Source organism: Canis lupus, chromosome 27, assembly GCF_003254725.2.
Source record: "Canis lupus dingo isolate Sandy chromosome 27, ASM325472v2, whole genome shotgun sequence".
Classification (NCBI taxonomy): Eukaryota; Metazoa; Chordata; class Mammalia; order Carnivora; family Canidae; genus Canis; species Canis lupus.
This window is the reverse complement of record NC_064269.1, coordinates 35,247,226-35,267,319: the sequence shown is the minus strand read 5'-3', so window position 1 is coordinate 35,267,319 and position 20,094 is coordinate 35,247,226. Positions and strand designations below refer to the sequence as shown.

General features: G+C 39.0%; 1 protein-coding gene across 1 annotated transcript; it reads left to right on the top strand.

Annotated features, from left to right (window-relative positions):
* The first annotated feature begins 18,859 nt into the window (after positions 1 to 18,859).
* LOC112665643 (cytochrome c oxidase subunit 6B1) lies at positions 18,860 to 19,338 on the top strand. Its single transcript, XM_025455646.3, has one exon. The coding sequence runs from the start codon at positions 18,921 to 18,923 to the stop codon at positions 19,179 to 19,181; it is 261 nt and encodes an 86-aa protein (XP_025311431.1). The 5' UTR covers positions 18,860 to 18,920; the 3' UTR covers positions 19,182 to 19,338.
* The last annotated feature ends 756 nt before the right edge of the window (positions 19,339 to 20,094 follow it).

The following is a 20,094-nucleotide window of genomic DNA, read 5'->3' as shown; positions in this document are numbered from 1 at the left end:
GAGAAAGCAGATTAATGTATGAACTTCTGTATGAGTTCCACTAGTGACTGAACTTCTTACAACTTTGATGGGATAGGTTCTTCAAATAATATTACTTGTATTTGTGTTTGTCTCTTAGATCCATTCTCCACCTTTTTCTTCCCTGTTCTGTACCACAGGGGGCTAACCTTTCTGGGAAGCTTCTGCAGACTTCTTTGCCCCTGGATTCCACTTGTATCCAGCCAATAGGAGGCCCTGGCAGGAGATCAGAAGAAGGGAGATCAGAGGAGATTGAATTGGGGCATTTATTTCCAAGGATCTTTTCTTATGGGTTGACTGGGTCACTTTACTAAAGGCAGCAGATCCTATCTAGTGGCCCTGACTTATAGCTAATCCCTCTAGGTTGAGTTCTGGTAACCATTTCTTCTCTTTACCTCCTCAAGCCCAAGATGTTTAGAAATTTCCCCATTCTTCTTAGCCCGAGGTGAATGCAGGGGTGGGGGTAAAGTGAGAGGGTACTGAACTATTTCTAGTTGATTTCCCTTAATCCTATCTATTCCTTTTAAGAAGTTTCTAGTTAGGTCCTCCTCAATTAATTATTTTTTATCATGCCATATTTTTCCTACCAGGACCCTTAATAATGCATCATATTACTTTTCCCCCTTATACCTAAATATGGACTCATAATCCTTGTATGTTGCTCCACCTCCCACCCCCTCCCAAATTACCTTTTGTGGCCCAAATCAGATCTGTGGTATATTATAATTCCTAGCACTGAAACCAGATTATTTTAATATTTTAGCAGTGGAAGTCCCACATTCTGAGAAATACCTCAGTACCAGGCAATCAGATGGTTGATCAACCTAGGTATTACTCTGGTGTACAGTTGGGTGAGCAATCTCAGAAGTCCCTGGTGATTTGTGTCTAGTGGACTAGAATGAGACAGTTTGAAAATTACATGTAAGATTGTCCAGAAGGAGATGAAAGAAACATACAACTCTGTTCAACAATCATTTGAAGAATATTCTTTGGTGGGTCTTGAATATAAGACTTTCATTTCAGAAAAAAAGTGTGAAAATTAAAGCACTTCTTGAAGATGGAGGAGCAGTATTGTCAGAATCTTGGATACAAGGTTAAAATTATTCTCCAAACCTGGACCTGCCATCTGAGCCATTGTTTAACATGTTAGAGTAGGTGATAGAGCTAAGGAATGGCCATTTAGCTAGTGATGGAAATAATTACCAGAAAATGAGAGTGTTTTTAGGAGATACAATTTTGATCCCAAGAGGAAAGACAATTCTATCCTTCACAAAACTAATATTAAGATGTCAGGGAACTGAGAACAAGAACATAATCTACGGAATGTCTGAGGAGGTCACTAGTGCTCGCAATTAAATGTGTCAGGTGGCTGTGGTTGAAGGTGCTTGAGAGTTGGTTCCAGGGGCTTAAATACAGAGACTATAGTAGGCAAACCACCTAAGTATTGCCAGAAAGTTAGGGAAAGCCGACTATATTTATACTAAGTTTATAGACTTTGTTATAAAGATCTGCCCTGAAACCCTGAGGAAAAGTAAAACTGACCTACTTAGCATAAGAGTGGTCAGAAGAAAAGATGAGCATTTCTCCCTGTGCAAAGCTTAACCTGACTGAACTCAATGACTCTCCAAACTTCTCCCAAATAGTGAAGCTAGTGAAAAAGGAGAAATAAGAAAAAGCTTTTTGCCTCCACAGCAGGGAGGTAGAGTTCAGGAAGACATGCCCTTTTCAGTTGACTTGCCCAAACCAGGCAAGAGTAGACGGGTAATTAAAATGGCAGTTAAAGTCTTCTGAATGCTAGCCACTTCTCAGAGTTTTAGATAAGGAGTGGTTACCTTTCTCCAGTTCTCCCTGAGGACAAACTTCTTCAATGAGTGAAATCTGATACTCCCATCAAATTTCTGTAGACTTTAAGCTGCCATCAATATGGTGACCTGAGACACCCGCAGAGAACCTGTGACTGGGAAAGGGGTGAAGCTACCATTGTCCTTCATGCTGGAGTTCAGAATGGAGATCTGAAGCCATATTGCCTTAGTTTTAATCTTACAAGCTGTACAACTTCGGGAAAGTTTATATCTCCTCACTTAAGTTTCCTTATCTGTAAAATGAGGGTAACGATAGTACTTCTTTTATAAAGTTGTTGTGATGATTTAATGAGATATCATCTATAAAATCTTAGAATAATACCTGTCACATGGAAAGTATTCAGGAAGTGTCTATCCTCCTCATCATCAGAAGAAACACATTTATGAGATAACTATTTACACTTTGGGGTGCACACTCAATCTTTTTTTTTTTTTATTGTGCTTTTGAGGAAGATGACCATTCCATGATTGACTACTCAATGAATGCTTGTGAAGGAAAGCTACAGTATGCTTTGAAGTTCCAAAGGGAGAACCAATTGGGCCACTGTCATCTCAGTAGAGGTCACACTCAATTGGCACCTCTTTTGCTTGACTCATAGCCCCTTAACTCAACCCTTTTGTGACCTACTTTATGTACCCATGTTCAAATAGCAGTAGCTCTACACAGTATTTTCAAAATGGGTTATTAGTTGTTACCAGAAAATTTCTCTCCACTGGAGAACTTTCTGTGCTATATTTGGGGAAGAATTTTAGGAAATAATAAATATACCAGAATTTGAAAGGGGTGGGAGGTACAATCTCAACATGGAAGAATGTGAGTGGGAGACTGACCAAGAGGGTAAAAGGAAAAAGAGGGAGATGGTGTCTCAAAAGTCGAGGAGGCTTGGCTGAAGATTTGATTTGGGTGAGCAACCCACATTTCTTCTCACCAATAGCCCCCATGTTTCTGTCCTAACCCCCTGTCAAATTAATTAAGCAAGGAGACTATTAGGCTGGAGTGGCTTTAATGCCTTAGTAATCTATGGAAGCATACCAAAATCTAAGCTTGTAATGCCTCAAGGTTAAGAAACTAAAACCCAAGGACAACCAATCACCAAGAGCCACCTAAGCTTTCCCAAATAATGCAACAACTAAACCTATAGCCAGTCAATTTCCTGGCTTTGCTTCCTGTCTTCTGTATACCAGTCTTTCCCCTAGTTCCTGTTGGTGGAGTACTCCCAATGTTTTTTGGTTCGGGCAATTTGAGTCCATTTTTGTTCAAATAAACTTTTAGAATTGTTAATATGCCTCTGTTAAACTTTTTACAATTCTGGTGTCAGTAGTGAGAATCCTCTTCCCGGAGCTGCTCCCCGCACCAACCCAATCCTTGAGAACAATGAAACATAGGTGCACACAGAGCTCACTGTGCTCATTGCTTTCTTGCTGCATCTGGGGGTCACGAGTAAGTCCCTCTGAGATCTATGAGCTCCAAAGCTTTTGTATTATGAGCTCCCAGAATATTTTGACCATTCCTTTTATCAGACTGGTTGCAACTTAAACCAGATTGGGTCTCACCTAAACCAAACTGGTTCAGTGTCAGACCTCAGGTAAATAAAATTTTCTTTTAAGGGAAAAGAAAAAAGGAGGGAGAAAGAGAGGAAAGCTTGCTTCCAAGTCCAAAGAGTCTAGGACCCCAGCTAGTCATAAGTATAAAAACTATGAACACAGAACTTACGTTTGTCTGAACAAGTAGGTTAACTTTGTGAGATAATCTTGAATAACGATTTACACAGTGGGAGACTTTTAATGGAGATAAGCTTATGCATTTATAAGGTGCCCTAGAGAAAAAGGAGTCTCAGCCAAGAACTCAGAAGGGTAGAGGAAACATTATTTTTCCTCTCCTACAGTTTCTGATGATCCAGATGGGACCTGCTGGGACACCCCACTCCTTCTGGAACCTGCAGATGGGATCCTGGGAAAACTAGCAGAAGATGGCAAAGGGCAGGAATTCGTACCAAAGTCAGCTCTCTTTCCTCTCTCTCTTTCTTTCTCCCTCCCTTTTGTTTCCCCCCCCCTTAAAAGAAAATTTTATTTACCTGAGGTCTGACACTGAACCAGTTTGGTTTAGGTGAGATCCAATCTGGTTTAAGTTGCAACCAGTCTGATAAAAGGAATGGTCAAAATATTCTGGGAGCTCATAATACAAAAGGCAGATGCTCAACCTCTGAGCTATCCAGACGTCCCAGAGCTATCCAGGTGTCCCTGATTTTGGTTTTAGATCATTTTAAAATATACCTTTCATTTGAAAGAAAAAACATTCTGAAGTCATTGCGGAAGGATTACTAAACATTACTAAAACAATCCTAAGACATGCAGCTCTAAAGCTTTTGATTTCCATCTTAGTTGGAAATTTTCTCCCTGATATGAAGAAACAGTTTAGGGGCACCTAGATGGCTTAGCCAGTTAAGTGTCTGCCTTTGGCTCAGGTCAAGATCCTGGATTCCTGAGATCAAGCCACACAGCATTGCTCCTGACTCAGCGGGAAGCCTGCTTCTCCTCTTCCCTCTGCCCTACCCTCACTCCCCTTCCAATTCTCTTTCCCTCTCGCTTTCTCCCAAATAAATAAATGCATTCTTTTAAAAATAAAATAAAATAAAATAAAATAAAATAAAATAAAATAAAATAACAATTAAGATGGATCTGTCAGCCCCTTGATGTCTTTCAGGTCACAACCCAATTCTCTAAGGAATTAAAAAAACAAAACAAAACTGTGCTTGTTTTATAATAATAGAAATGCAGCACTAGAAGCAATTCAAAGCCTATCAATCCTTTTTCATAATCCCCAAACCTTCCCTATTCATCTCAAAAAGTTTGTAGGTGTTGTAAAACATCCAGACATTGGAAATATAACACCTTCTTAGAGAAAACTTACATCCTTTCTCTGTGCCTTTGAGATGTAAATTTTTGACCTAGTCTCCTCTAGGAACCCAAAGCCATCTCTTTGAAATGCAAACTGCAGGGAGATAATTCTTATCTGAAGAGGGGAGCTGGAAGATGAATCAAATTGGAAGTTACGCAAATAAAAAAAAAATCTTAAAAGTCTTCATAAATATTAGTATAAAGCTTATGCTAGATGAGTAAGTAAACTTATTTCTTCTGCCAGAAACACAGGTTGCATCTCTTCTTTCATAAACTATAAATTTCTGTATCAGTGAACCTGTCTCATGCCTAAAAGTTTTAAATACAAGTTATAAGATCTGTTTGTGTCTGTCTGTATGTTGATGTATGTCTAGTTATGGTTGTATAGATTTGTGATTTCTCTGCCTCCAGATGGTATTGCCAAAATTAATTTGTAAAAGAACTCTTTTTAACTAGCATGAAGTAAAATACGGGTTTATATCCATCAATTATTTTTTTCAGAAATAAGGAAAAAACTCAAATGTCTTTCAAGTTCAAGTGATGTAGGATAATCTTCAGTTAATGAAAGCTACTATGTTTTATTACTTTAGTAAAAACTGGCATGTCTTCTGAGTTATCAGCATTAAGTACAATACAGACACACAAACTTTATGCTACCTGGCTTCACTAAAAGTCTAGTTAGCTCTTGTTCTCTTGTTACAGAATTTGTCAGCAAAGAGAATAACATCAGAAAATAGCTGTTTAACGTCTTCTGAAATTTTCATGACTAATCTATACATAATTGTTTAAAAATCACTTCCAACATCTTTTTGGTAACTTGAAACCTTAAAGTGATACTGTCAAGGTAAATGATGGATAGTCATGGACTATCTAGATCATTTCCAAATAAGATAAAACTCTGAAAGGTTAATTACTGAACATAGTAATTTCTATGGATAAGGAATTCCTTAGGATAAGGAAATGTATAAAGGACATGCTTTTGTTAAGAGAAAAAGGGAGTCATTTTGTCCTAAAGTAGAATGACTGATTGTTCCAAACTGAGAATGAAAATATATAGGACAAAACTGTAATGGATGCAAAAACATTGTAGAAAGTTTGTAGAAAAGAAATTCTGAAAAGAGATTTTATGTGTGGTCAATTGGCCATGATTGGAGTAGATTTGTTTATGTTTTTAAAGAATGAACCCTAATATAAAACAGTACACTAGTGCAAAATTAGAATTTGCTTTTCTGTCTATAAAGATGACAGATTTTTTCCTTTTTTTAAAATAATTTTATGTATTTATTTATTTACTTACTTATTTTTATTAAAGATTTCGTTTATTCATGAGAGACACACACACACACACACAGAGAGGCAGAGACAGGCAGAGGGAGAAACAGGCTCCATGCAAGGAGCCTGACCTGGGACTCCATCCCAGGCCTCCAGGATCACACCCTGGGCTGAAGGTGGCGCTAAACCGCTGAGCTACACGAGCTGTCTTTTTTTTTAGATGACAGTTTTCTTGGAAAGAGATCTTGACAGGTTTTTCTGTGTGTGTGTGTGTGTGTGTGTAACTGTCTGGAAAGCAAAGATTTTGCGTCTTGACAAAATAATTCCCTGTGCTTCGTGTTGTCTTTATCAGGTCTTTGATTATGACAGAACTGAATCTTTTCAGTATTAAAAAGAGCTAAGTTTTGTTCACAATGTAACCTTCTGTATTTGCCTTTAAAACCTTCCCTCAACACTTTTGGTAAATAGGTAAATATTATTTCATAATGACTTGTGATCCTATTTGATCAAACTTTTTTTTTAAAGATTTATTTATATTTGATCAAACTTTAAATCTTTTGGCATTCTTTACAACTTCCCAAAATCAAATCAAAATGAAATATTTTTTGTCCCTCAAACCTACTTTGAGATTTCCTCTGGGGTCTCTGAAAGAAATTTCAAAAGATTTGTTTCTCACCTTGTGAAGGAGATGTTAAACTAATTAGGCCTATTTGGCATGTTAACTATGTGGGAAGGATTGTCAAGAAAGAAGTGATAGAAACACACAGAACAAACTCTTGGTTAACAGAGGGAAAAGGAGTAGAGATAAGAGCAAGATACGTGAAGGGGATTGAGAGGTACAAACTTCTAGTTATAAAATAAAATAAAGAAGTCACAGGATGAAAAGTACAGTATCGGGAATACAATCCAACTCCGAGGGGACAGATGCTCCTGTGCTCAGGACGCTTTGGAACTACATCCTATGTATCTCTTCATCTAACTGTTCACACATATCCTTTGTAATAACTGGTAATCTAGTAAGTGAACTTCCTGAGTTCTGTATACCACTCTAGCAAATTAATCAAACATGAGGGGATCATGGGAGCCTCAGATCTATAGCTGATGGATCAGAAGCACAGGTTGCAATCTGAACAGGTGATTCACATCTAAAGCGTGTCTGTTGGGGAAGGGAGACAAAGGAAGTCTTTCCTCTATAATTGCCCACATATCCAGGCATCATTGATTTTTCAGGCAGTTCCTATCATTGAATAACCTCTCATTCCAGTCAAACAAAAAAATTATATTAAAAGGACAACAGAATAGAGGTAAATTTTTTTTACAGAAATGTATGAATTCATAGTGAGAATGGTATGGAATAATATATTAAAATATAAACATGAAATTGGGGCACCTGGCTGGCTCTGACAGAGCATCTGACTCATGATCTTGGGGTTGTGAGTTTGAGCCCCATGTTGGGTATAGAGATTACTTAAAATTTAAATTATATATATATATATATATATATATATAGCAAATGGGGTAAATGGGGTGCCTGAGTGGCTCAGGCAGTTGAGGATCTGACACTTGGTTTCAGCCCAGGTCATAATCTCAGGGTCATGCAGTTGAGTCCTTCATCAGGCTCTCTGCTTAGCAGGGAGTCTGCTTGAGAGTCTCTCCTTCTCCCTCTGTGTGTCCCACTGCCCTACAATTTGCATGTGTTTTTGTGTGTGTACCTGTGTGTGCATGCTGTCTCTAAAATAAATCTTTTAGGGCAGCCCCGGTGGCTGAGCGGTTTAGCGCCGCCTTCAGCCCAGGGCGTGATCCTGGAGACCCGGGATCGAGTCCCGCGTCGGGCTCCCTGCATGGAGCCTGCTTCTCCCTCTGCCTGTGTCTCTGCCTCTCTCTCTCTCTGTGTGTCTCTAATGAATAAATAAATAAAATCTTAAAAAAAAAATAAAAATAAAAAAATAAAAAATAATAAAATAAATCTTTTAAAAATGAATAAATAAAATTATATATATGTGTATACATGGATATAAATATAATGCAAGTATATGTATTTTTGCCAGTCTTTTGAGTGAGATTGTATTTATCGAAAGTAAGATAATCATTATAAGACAATTCTTAAATATCAACTTTGTGAAGATTCATGTCCTTTTATTATTTTTTCCTCAAAACCTTCTTAAAACCACCCCAAATTCTCTAACAGGTAAATATTTTTTTTGAGATATCTTGATAACAGTTAATTTAGCTTCAAACATTTCTTTCTTTTTTTTTTTATTTTAGTTCCAGTATACAGTATTATATTAGTTTCAGGTACACAATATAGTGATTCAGCAACTCTATACATCACCCAGTGGTCACCAGACAAGTGCCCTCCTTGATCCCCATCACCTATTTAATCCCTCCCCACACACCGTCCCCTCTGGTAACAACCATTTTGTTCTCTAAAGTTAAGAATCTGTTTCTTGGTTTCATTATCTCTCTCTCTCTATTTCCTTTCCTTGTTTGTTTTCTTTCTTAAATTCCACATATGAGTGAAATCATGTGGTATTGTCTTTTTCTGACTGGCTTATTTCACTTAGCATTATACTCTCTAGCTCTATACATGTCATATAAATGGCAAGATTTCATTATTTCCTGTGGCTGAATATATGGAATATTATATAATACATATGGAATATTATATATATACATGTATATATACATGCATATATGTATATATATATCATCTTCTTTATCCATTCATCTGTCAGTGGACACTTGGATTGCTTCCATAATTTCTCTATTGTAAATAGTGCTTCAATAATCATAGGGATGCATGTATCCCTTTGAATTAGTGTTTCTGTATTTTTTTTTATAAATATCCAGTGGGATTACTGAATCATAAAGTAGTTCTTTTTTAACTTTTTGAAGAACCTTTATACTGTTTTCCACAATGTCTGCACCAGGTTGCACCTCCAGCATTTCTTAAGCAATATGCTATAGAACCAATTCTAACTGGTTCACTTGTACACCCAGTCAATTGATTGCATGGTTAGTTTAGAGGCCATGAGTCATCAGTGCAAATTCATTACTACTACTGGAATTTCAGTTCCAGAAATTTACTTTGTTTTGTTTGCTACTTATATAAGAAACAGAGCATTTGGAGTGCTCACCTTGTCAAAGCCATGACATGGTGACTCTAGAGGTCCCTAAGGAAATTTTCTCTCTCACAGCTTTCTTATGTTTCTATTTGATTGTTTTAAAAAAGGAATAATATGTAATACTTATATTAAAAAGTATAAACTTTTAAAACTTTCTCCATATATCCAACTCATCAGAGATAACCACTATTAAGTCTGTTTTATGTAATTCAGTACAGCAATAAATTATAGCTCATTGAAAAAAAATAGGAGTTCATGAGTTATACTGATAAAAATAAATAAGTGGAGAAAAAGGAGTGACTTGCTTAACAACAAGATGATAAGTATTGATGGAGATGGTGGAGGACGTGCTGGATTCAAATCAGCATTCTGTAACTGTCATGGTACAAACTGGATCAGGTAAGATTCATCCATAGATACTATGTAGAAGAGTCATCTGAGGTATTCACTCTAGAAGCGTCTCCTACTGTAAAATATTAGGCTCCCTAGATGGAAATTCTACCAAATAGAAGTTCCTACACTTCAGGTAGGGAAGTTTTGGCAGATAGGTTTCATAGTCTGTGGAAACTTCAGTTGATGGCAGTGGCCTCATGGACCAACTTGCTAGGAAGGAATCTGAGATAGCTGAGCTCAGTATAAAGGAAGAGAACCCTGATAGGTCAGTGATGTCAAGAACAGTGGAATAAGGGACTAGTGGGGGCATTTCTGAGTCAGATCTGCTTTTATAGGTAAATGGATTGTATCCTCTAGAAATCCTTTCTACTCACACGCTGTCACATCTCTGTGCATTTTTGCAGATTCATTCACATGTCTCCAATATACACTTCTGCACTTCTGAGAGCTTTCATTATTCCTTCAGACTCTGTTCAAACTTTACTTTCTTTATGAAGTGTTCTCTAGCTTCTCCAAGGATATTCTGAGATGAGCAGATTGTGTGCCTCTGGAAATCTGATTCTTGGTCTCTCTTACCATACAGTCTCTGCAGCAGCAGTGCAGTGACTGACTAGAAGAAAGCATCAAAAGTATGATGAATAAGTAACTAAATGATTAGTCCCAAGAATGTTATAATCTGGGGTGACTGGGTGTCTCAGGTGGTGACGCCTGTGCCCTCTGTTCAGGTCAGGATCTGCTGGGGGTTTGACCCTGCATATTGCCCTATGTGATCTAGGGATTCTATTTTCTTGTTTGCAAAATGGGAATGATGATGGTTACAATGATGATGACCATACTGGAGGGGATTTCATGAGTACGACACAAGCTAACACATCCAGTGGGCTCCCACCCACACAGTAGGACTCTTCTATATGGTGGCTTTTACTTGTGAATGCATAGTATGTGTCCCCACTTTTTAACGTGTTACCTCGTAGTGTTCTCTACAGTCACTTTTATTGGGTATGATAAAATCCAATACAAACATTTCCATACTTGGTAAGTGGCGGTGTAGGATATAACCCGGATTGGCCTGATAACAAATTCTGTAAAGATTCCATTATACTAGCATCCTTCACAGACATGTGACAATCTGAACACACAGAGCGTGGCTTCTCATTTTGTCTAGTACTAGCCCTGTTGCCAGCTTTTGAGCTTTCATTTATCTCTGAGAAGATATGGGATGTTATTTGTGAATGTGTGTATATGTATTTAACTCTGCTGACTGCCATGATCCCTATGTCCAAATTGGGTCAACCAGGATCCTGAGAAGTATGGCAGTAACGTTTTGCTGTATGTTTGTTGGCTTAGAGCTCTGAGTGCATTTGGTTGTGTTTGGTATAACTGTATGAGCCCAGGAAAATATCAGTTAGAAATGGTCCTTCTGTCCTGAGCTGTTTATAGGAGTTCTTAAAGTTCTCAAAGTTCCTCGACATTAGTCTTGATGAGGATTCTTTGGATTTGACGACAAAAAGGAAGGCCAATATAAACAAGTGAGACTACATCACTCTGAAATGCATCTGCACAGTAAAGGAAACCATCAACAAGATGAAAAGGCAACCTCTAGGATGGGAGAAAACAGAGTAGTAGAAAAGTGGTTACCAGTGACTGGAGGGTAGAAGAAATAAGGAAAGGTTGGTAAAGGGGCACAAACTCTCAGCTACACATGAATAAAGTCTCAGGATCCAAAATAGAACATGGGGACCTGATGCATCTTTATTCCACTGAATATTTTTCACCTTTTTTTAGATTTTATTTTGTTATTTGACAGAGAAAGAGTGGGCAAGCCAGGGGAAGCCAGAGAGGGAGAAGCAGACTCCTCACTGAGCAGGAGCCTACCATTAGGCTCCATCACAAGGTCCCAGGACAATGACCCAACCGAATACAGATGCTTAACTGACTGAGTCACACAGGTGCCCCAAAACACATCTTTTTTTTTTTTCTTTAAGTTTCAATGAAATTCTTAAAGTGCCTCAAGATGACAGCCAATGAAAAAATGTTCCTGAGCACATGGGTGGCTCATTTTGTTAAGCATGTGAGTGTGACTCTTCATGATCCTGGCTTCTTGGAATGGAGCCTTGAGTTGGGCTCCCTACTCAGGGAGGAGTCTGTTTCTCTTTCTCCCTCTGCCAACCCCTCCCCCCCATCATGTTCTCTCTTTCTCTCTCATTCTCTCAAATAAACAAATAAATAAAAACAAAAGACATTTCCTCTTCCATTTAAGAAGCAGGAAAGAATGTGAGTGATCCTGACATAAACCCTAAAGTGAAATTGCTATAGCAATGAAACCGTTATTTAATAGTGGTTGTGAAAGTTATTTGTATTTTCCCATCCTAAAAAGTGAATCAAATCTTTTAAGCATCCTTCTGTTATAAAGAAAATAGCCAACATCTCATTTCTATAGCAATGAGGAAATTGGTTAGGAGGAAGGTAACCCTGTGTTAGTCAAATTGGTTGTTTTTGTTTTTGTTTTCCCCAGCTCTCTTTTTTTTAATTTTATTTTTTTAAAAGATCTTATTTATTTATTCATAGACACAGAGAGAGACAGGCAGAGACACAGACAGAGGGAGAAGCAGGCTCCATGCAGGGAGCCCGATGTGGGACTCGATGCCCGGTCTCCAGGATCACACCCCAGGCTGCAGGCGGCACCAAACCGCTGCGCCACCGGGGCTGCCCTCCCCAGCTCTCAAGTGTGGTGGAAGGACCATGGACTTTGACCAGAGCCACTAACTTTTGAATTCTGGCTCCATCACTTCCTCTCCATCCCCTTTGAGAATTTACTTAGTTTCTCCCTGCCTACTTTCTTTTGCAAAATAAGGGTGAGGATGGTGAAGTCTCTTTTGCTGGACTGTGAGGAAGGCAGAAAGTCCGGAGGGCAGTTGGTCCCACGGTGCGAGTCCTCCCCATCCTGCTGTGTGTGCAGCCTCCTTCTCTCAGCTCCTCTGGCCTGGGTGACGTCATCAGAACCGGGGAAGAGAAATCTGGACACATGAGCCATTGAAGAAACCTGCTTCTTAGAATTCAGCTTTGAATTTAGTTTTAGTTCAGGGCTCCTGCCGCCCTGTGGATGTCTTGGGTAGTGAAACAGTCTGAGAAACTAAAAGGGGGACTGCTGTCCCTGTAATCTTGAGAGTCCCCCTGTGAGCATCGGAAGACTGAGCACAGGCAGCCTTCCAGTGTGGTCTGTGAGGTGGGATGTCTGTAGAGCAGGGTCAGGGAATGAAATCCTTAAAGCATCCATCCTCCTCTGTAGACCTGGCCCCTCCTCAGTTTAGACTCGAATGCTCAATCCTAAGGAATCTGAATGTCCAGGAGTCAACTCAGAAAAAGAATTTTAGGCCTCCTGACTTCCAATTGAACACTCTTCCCACTTACACAATTGGATAGGAGAAGCTTAGAGCTGCAGTTAGCTGAGGGTTATTTTTCCTTTATATTTTATGGGCTGCAGTTTGTTCATCAGTTAATTATTTTGCCTTATGACACTGTATTTACAAGTTCTCTTCTAGTTATTTCCTGGGTGCTGCCAATTTCTTATCTTTCTAATCATTTTCTTGTCGTGTGTGTGTGTGTGTGTGTGTGTGTGTGCTTGAGTGTATAACTTTTGGGTAAAGGTTTAATACCCTGTCCAGGTCGGCTGAAGATCCTTTGCAAGTTTCGACTTCTGTGGATTCCTCCTGCTTTCTGAAATATCCCTCCCCATCTCTCATGCATGCAAATGCTATTTTTTAAGGCACATTTCAAGATCTGCTACTTCTTTTGAGACCTTCAGGCCACCATGGCTAGGGCTGTCTCCTTTGAGGATTCATATCACTGACATATGTTATTGAAACATGGATATTATCACTCCTTTAGCTTCTCTATGCCCTCTTTGAAAGCAAAGTCTAGGTCTTAATTGTGTTCCTATGAGCACTTGAATACCCAGCCTATAGATGATTAATACGTATTGCCTGATTCATTGGCATGTCCCTGCTTTCATTTCCCTTTTCGTTCACATTTCCACCTTTCCAAGGAAGCGGGGGAAGAAACCTCTGATCTGTTTAAGATGAATGCTTTTTGTTTCCACTGTTTTCGTGTCACCTGTGTCCTCATTTGTGCACATTGCTTTATAAGCAGACAAGTGAGCCCAAGACAGAGGTAGACAGCTTGACTTCTCCCATGTATTCCAGTTCCCAGCAGTTTTCCTATGAGTTGGGATCTCTGTTCAAGCGCTTTCTCCAATAAAGGGTTTCTTTTTTTCCTTCTCTGAGTCAACTGATAGTATCACTCTAAATTCTCAGGTGGAGTTTTGGAGAACTAAATGTGACAACATGTTTGAAGACTGATTTCTGGTTATGAATTTTCAGTGCAGATTCTTTTTCTTTCTCCCCTTATTTCCAAGGTTCAAACCTATAGTTTACTATTTCTTTTTCTGAGGAGAGGAGTGGTTTGTTGTTGTGTTGCTGTTCCTTTAATATGTCTGTTTTTTTGCAGTGCCCCTTACCATGAGAGTGTAGCTTTATCTGTTCCATGTGCATGCGTGTGTGTGGAGGGATTCATGCCCATGAATTATCATCCAGCTGAATAATGATTGTTGATTATTAGGGATCTTGAGTGAGTACTCAGTTTTTTGTTTGTTCTTTTTTCTCATGGGCTATTATCTGGTTGGGCAGATTCCCTTAGGGGGGATCACAATGTCAGGCTTTAATTCCCTCTGTAGGTTGTTCCTTTTGTTTAATTTTGTTGCATCTATGAGCATTTCCTTTGATATTGTCCAGCTGGGGAATGCACTGAAAAATATTTTTTTCATATCATACCTGGAATTCTAGTTGTTGGAATTGCAGTGGTTGCTCTCCATGTGCACAGTGATGGCTCATTAATTTGTTTATTTCACAGAGCAGTTCTATTCTGATTTTTGACTGAGATTACACTGAGTTGATTGAAGAATTCATGAAGCCTTAATATGTTTCCAAAAACTTACTATTTTTAAGATTTTATTTATTTATTCATGAGAGACACAGAGAGAGAGAGAAGCAGAGACATAGGCAGAGGGAGAAGCATGCAGGGAGCCTGATGTGGGACTCAATCCTGGATCCGGGTTCAAAGCCTGAACCAAAGGCGGACACCCAACCGCTAAGCCATCCAGGTGTTCCTCCAATAACTTATTCTTGCCATTCTTTTTTTTTTTTTTTTTTTTATTCTTGCCATTCTTAAGCATGGCAAGCATCTTTCCATTTCTTTACATCTTTGTTATGTCTTTCAGGGACTTTTATCTTTTCCTTTTAAAGCTTTTACAATTTAAGTTTTTGTAATAGTTTCTTCTCAAACTTGTAATTTTTTTTTAAAGATCTTATTTGTATATACACAAAAGACAGAGAAAGAGAGAGAGAGAGGCAGAGACACAGGCAGAGGGAGAAGCAGGCTCCATGCAGGGAGCCGATATGGGACTCGATCCCATGACTCCAGGATCATGGGCTGACCCTAAGGCAAATGCTTAACTGCTGAGCCACCCAGGCATCCCAAACAAACTTGCAATTTTGATTAGTTACTGCAATAGAAATAGTTAACAATTAGATTGTACATACTATGTGCCAGACATTTGTTCAAATCCTTTAGTAATCTTTTACCTGGCAAGTCTGTTTACTACCTTGAAGTTTCCTGTCATTAGATTTCTCTTGCATTTCCAGTAAATGCAATTATATCACCATTGTTATTTGACTCTTTCCTTGCTTTCTTTTTAAATACTTATGCCTATTTTTTGTTTAATCATTTATTTTTATTTTTATTTATTTATTTTTAAATGTTTAATCATTTTTTAAATTGCTGTCTTATTTGGTGCCTCCCTTTAAGGAAATTGTTTTTTTCCTGTGTGTTTCATTAGTCTTGATTGTAAGTTTATCTTTGCATTTGAGAATTCTCCTTTTCCTGACTGTGGACACTTTTCAAATTCACTGTCACCTACCCCCAGTGTTGGAGTAGAGACACTTGGAATTGACCAGCATAAAATTTTCCTATTATTCCTACTAGGATTTTCTATTCCTTTTGAGTGTTGCCAGCCACCTGGAACCTATAATGACTCTGTGACCCAGTTTTTCATACTGGTTTCTTCAGTCTGGAGCAGTTGCTGAACTGTGGACTGTTTGATTCTGTGTGTGTGTGTGTGTGTGCGCGCGCGCGCGTGCAGGAGGTGTGGTATCAGGGCCAACCTGCCGGACTGCTTTACATTCCTTCTCTTTGTAGTCACCCTACTGATTGTCCTTGGCTCCCCTATCCTCTTTATTTTCATTAGTTATGAGTTAGAGAAAATTTTATAAGTAATGCAACTTTTCTGTTTTCCTTATGACATTCTTTTTTCCGGTAGTTACAGATTTATTCCTTATTTTTTGTTAATTTTCAAGATTTGTTGTGAAGTGAATTTTGTTTTTACACATTCTGTTACTAATATCCACCTACTAATTATTAATGCCACTTATTAATTGTTTTTCTCATTCCTAGCTATTTTTTATTGTCTCAACTGTTAGGAAACCACACTAACAATAGCAGTAGTGAAAGGATATTTGTAACCAGTAATCTCTGATGAATACATAGATCTGGGAAATGCTGGGCTGAGTAAAACTGAATAATTATCAGAGATCATCCTATAAATTGACTTCATCTTGCACTTTCTAAAAGTGCAATTTACAATTATTTCACCTATTTCTCTCCACAAGTAGATAATAATCAGTAGAACTTCAAGTTGAGAAAAATATGTTCAAGTATTACCTGGGATTTACATTATTGGTACACAGCAGAGTAACACTCAATGCCCAAGGTAACACAGCTAGTAAAAGCACAAAATCTACAGCCAGACAGTGGGTACAAGTTCCCTTCACTTACACACAAGTTGTATCATTTTTGGAATCCTTTTAATTTCCCCATCTCTTACTTTCTCACCTGCAAAATGTTATTAATTAGATTACAGTCCTCAAATATTTACTGATAGATAGAGCTTAGAAATGTTACAAGCATATAATATGGGCTCAATAAATCATCATTGTCCATATGATTGTGAACTATTTTGAAGTCACAGCCAGAGTATTTTACGATTTTTTATTTATTTGAAAGAGAGGAAGAGAGAAAACAAGAGCTGGGTGAGGGGCAATGGCAGAGAGAAAAGCAGCACCTCCATAAGCAGGGAGCCCAACGTGGGGCTTCATCACGGGACCCTGGTATCATGACCTGAGCCGAAGGCAGCAACTTAACTGCCTGAGCCACCTAGCCACTCCACATCTGGCATCTTTTAACATTGTATCGTTATATGTATGACTAATTGTTTTTTGAGAGAGAGTGAGAGAACAAGACAGACAGTGCACAGGTGGGCAGCAGTGGGAGAAGGGGCAGATGGAGAAGGGGAGAGAGAAGCCTAAGCAGGATCCATGGCCAGCACGGTATTGTAGGGCTTGATCCAAAACCCTAAGATCATGACCCAAACTGGATCAAGAGTAAGACACTAATTGACTGAGCCACCCAGGTACCCTAGACTAATTTTAAAGTTCCTTTTGAATTTAGGCATAAGGTCAAAAGAAAAAACGAGAACCCTCCTAAATGCAAATATACACACAGTACATAAGTATTGTCTAAGCATTTGCAGTGCTAACTTAACCTAGATTCTAGACAATATAAAATGTGGCAGGAGAGCAGTGTTGAAGAAGAAAGATTCTGCTATCTCTCATAGAGCTTACATACGGAAAAGGAGACAAGTGATAAAATATAATTATACTAGTGGCCCCTGGAGGGCTCAATTGGAAGAACATGTAACTCTGGAGCACCTGACTCTTGATTCGGCTCAGGTCATGATCTCAGGATTGTGAGTAAAAGCCCCATGTTGAGTGTAGAGATTACTTACAAGTAAAATCTTAAAAAAAACAATTATACCAAAACAAAGTCATTAGAGTTGTACTAAGGGCTTTAATGCATGACATCATTTAGTAATGTACTACTCATAAAACTGAAATATTCATGGTCAATTGCAGTGACTAGAATTTTATTTTCCCAAATGCATATCTGGAATATGACTGCCTTTATTTTTAAAGACTTATTTATTTGAGAGAGAGAGTGGGGCAGCCCAGGTGGCTCAGCAGTTTAGTGCCACCTTCAGCCCAGAGATGGGTTTGGAGACCCAGGATTGAGTCCTGCGTCAGGCTCCCTGCTTGGAGCCTGCTTCTCCCTCTGCCTGTGTCTCTGCCTCTCTCTCTGTGTGTCTCTCATGAATAAATAAATAAATAACCTTTTTTAAAAAAAGCTCAAAAAATAAAAAATAAATAAAATAAAAAGAGAGAGAGAGTGAATGAGTGTTGGGAAGGGTAGATGGAGAGGGAGAAAAAGAATCTAAAGCAGACTCCCCGCTGAGCACCCAATCTAATATTGGGCTGGATACCAAGACTTCAAGAACATGACCTTAGCTGAAATTAAGAGTCAGATGCTCAACCAATTGAAGCACCCAGGCACCCTAATAAATGCCTTTGGAAATGTTGAAAGATGTTATAGCAGAATATCCATGGTTTCTATTAAGAGAGTCAAAAACAAAACTTTATCATTTTTATCTTTTACTATTCAAGTGAGGAAAACAAAGCATCTGACAGGTGAAAGGTCAGCTCTTTGGAGACATGTTCTCAATTGTGAAAAGAAGGACAGATCTTCTGTCTGCTTTTGTTGTTGCAAGTTTCCAGAGGGAGATGCCTGAGACAGAACAAATATGCATCATTGTGTTCATGGACTACAGGTAGGATGTTACTAAATGGCTGTATTTTGAGTGCTGTGTTCCTTCAAATTCCTATCTTGAAATCCTAATCCCAAAGATGATGGTATTAGTAGGTAGGGCCTCAAGGAGATGCTAAGGTCATCAAGATGGTTCCTTTGTGAATGGGAAAAGTGTTCTTCTGAGAGATCCTTCAGAGGTCGCTCCTCCCTCCCCTCTTTCACTGAGTGAGGATACAGGGAGAGGTTGGCAGTGTGCAATTGCAAGAAGGCCTTTGCCCAACCACACTGGCAAAATTGGACTGCCAGTGCCACCCTGCAGCTGGACATCCAGCCCCCAGAATTGTGAGAAATAGATTTCTGTTGTTCTTAAGTTGCCCAGTCTGTGGTATTTTGTTATGGGCAGACTGAATGGCCTATGACAAATAAAAAATTAATACTTCCTGTGTATTGATCAGAGATCACTGACTATAAAAATTCTTTCATTACTTGTGTTAACTTTGTGATTTATTCCCATGTGGCCCAATAAGAAATATCCTTCAGTCTTTGCTGAGGGTCACATTGAGCTGCGAGGTGCTGCAGGGGTGTCTTTAGAGTCAGCACCATGGCAGAAGACATCAAGTCCAAAATCAAGAACTACCAGACTGCCCCTTTTGACAGCCGCTTCCCCAACCAGAACCAGACTAGGAACTGCTGGCAGAACTACCTGGACTTCCACCGCTGTGAGAAGGCAATGACTGCTAAAGGGGGTGATGTCTCTGTGTGCGAATGGTACCGGCGAGTGTACAAGTCCCTCTGCCCCATATCCTGGGTGTCGGCCTGGGATGACCGCCGGGCAGAAGGCACATTTCCTGGGAAGATCTGAATTGGCTCCTCCCACCTCTCCTCTGTCCTCCATCCTTCTCCCAGGGTGGTGAAGGGGGACCTGGGTACATGGTGATCCCCACCCTGGGATCCTGAATCATGGCTTAACTAATAATAAATACTCATTGGAAAAGTGTAAAAAAAAAAAAAAAAAGAAATATCCTTCAGGTTCTAAGGATTTGTTAATATATAAATAATATAATAACATATAAATATATATTTATATATAAACAGTAAATAAGTATATTAATATGTTATCATATAGTTTTAAATATGTAAATTACAAGTATTGATATTGGTGGAATCAATAAATTAGCAATTAATATATAAATAATATCTACCATTTCAGATATATACTGACTGCTCACTATGTCCTAGGCACATTTCTAGGCATTTGGGGACATATCAGTGAGAAAAATGGGCCAGGATATCTGATTTTGGTTACTTTAAGTAAGGCAACAGAAAATACCCTCTGTTCTCTATGTGGGGAAAGATGAGGGAGGGTCAGGTCCCTGCTACTGAGGGAAGAATAAAGACACCTGAGCTCCAATCAAGGCAAGGGACCTCTGAAATGTATCTCTTGTCTCGAGGTTTGCTGGCCTGAGGTATTTTCACAGGTTACCCTCCTTAGGGTGTGCGCTGTGGGCTCACTGGTAGCCACGGATGTTCTCTCAGTGGTCACTTACTATGCCAAGCATTACAGGGCCTCTCTATCTGCAGGCAGAGCGTTCAGGGCACATGGAGAGGATGGTGACCTTTCCAGAGTCATGCGACAGAGTAATGGGAGTTGAAGCCAGGACAAAGGATGAGGAAGGAAAGGATTTTTAAGGAAGCATTGCTAAAAGAATGAGATTTGAAGCTTTAGATACATTAAAACAGTCACCTGGGATCCTTTCCATTAGATTTTTGCCTTA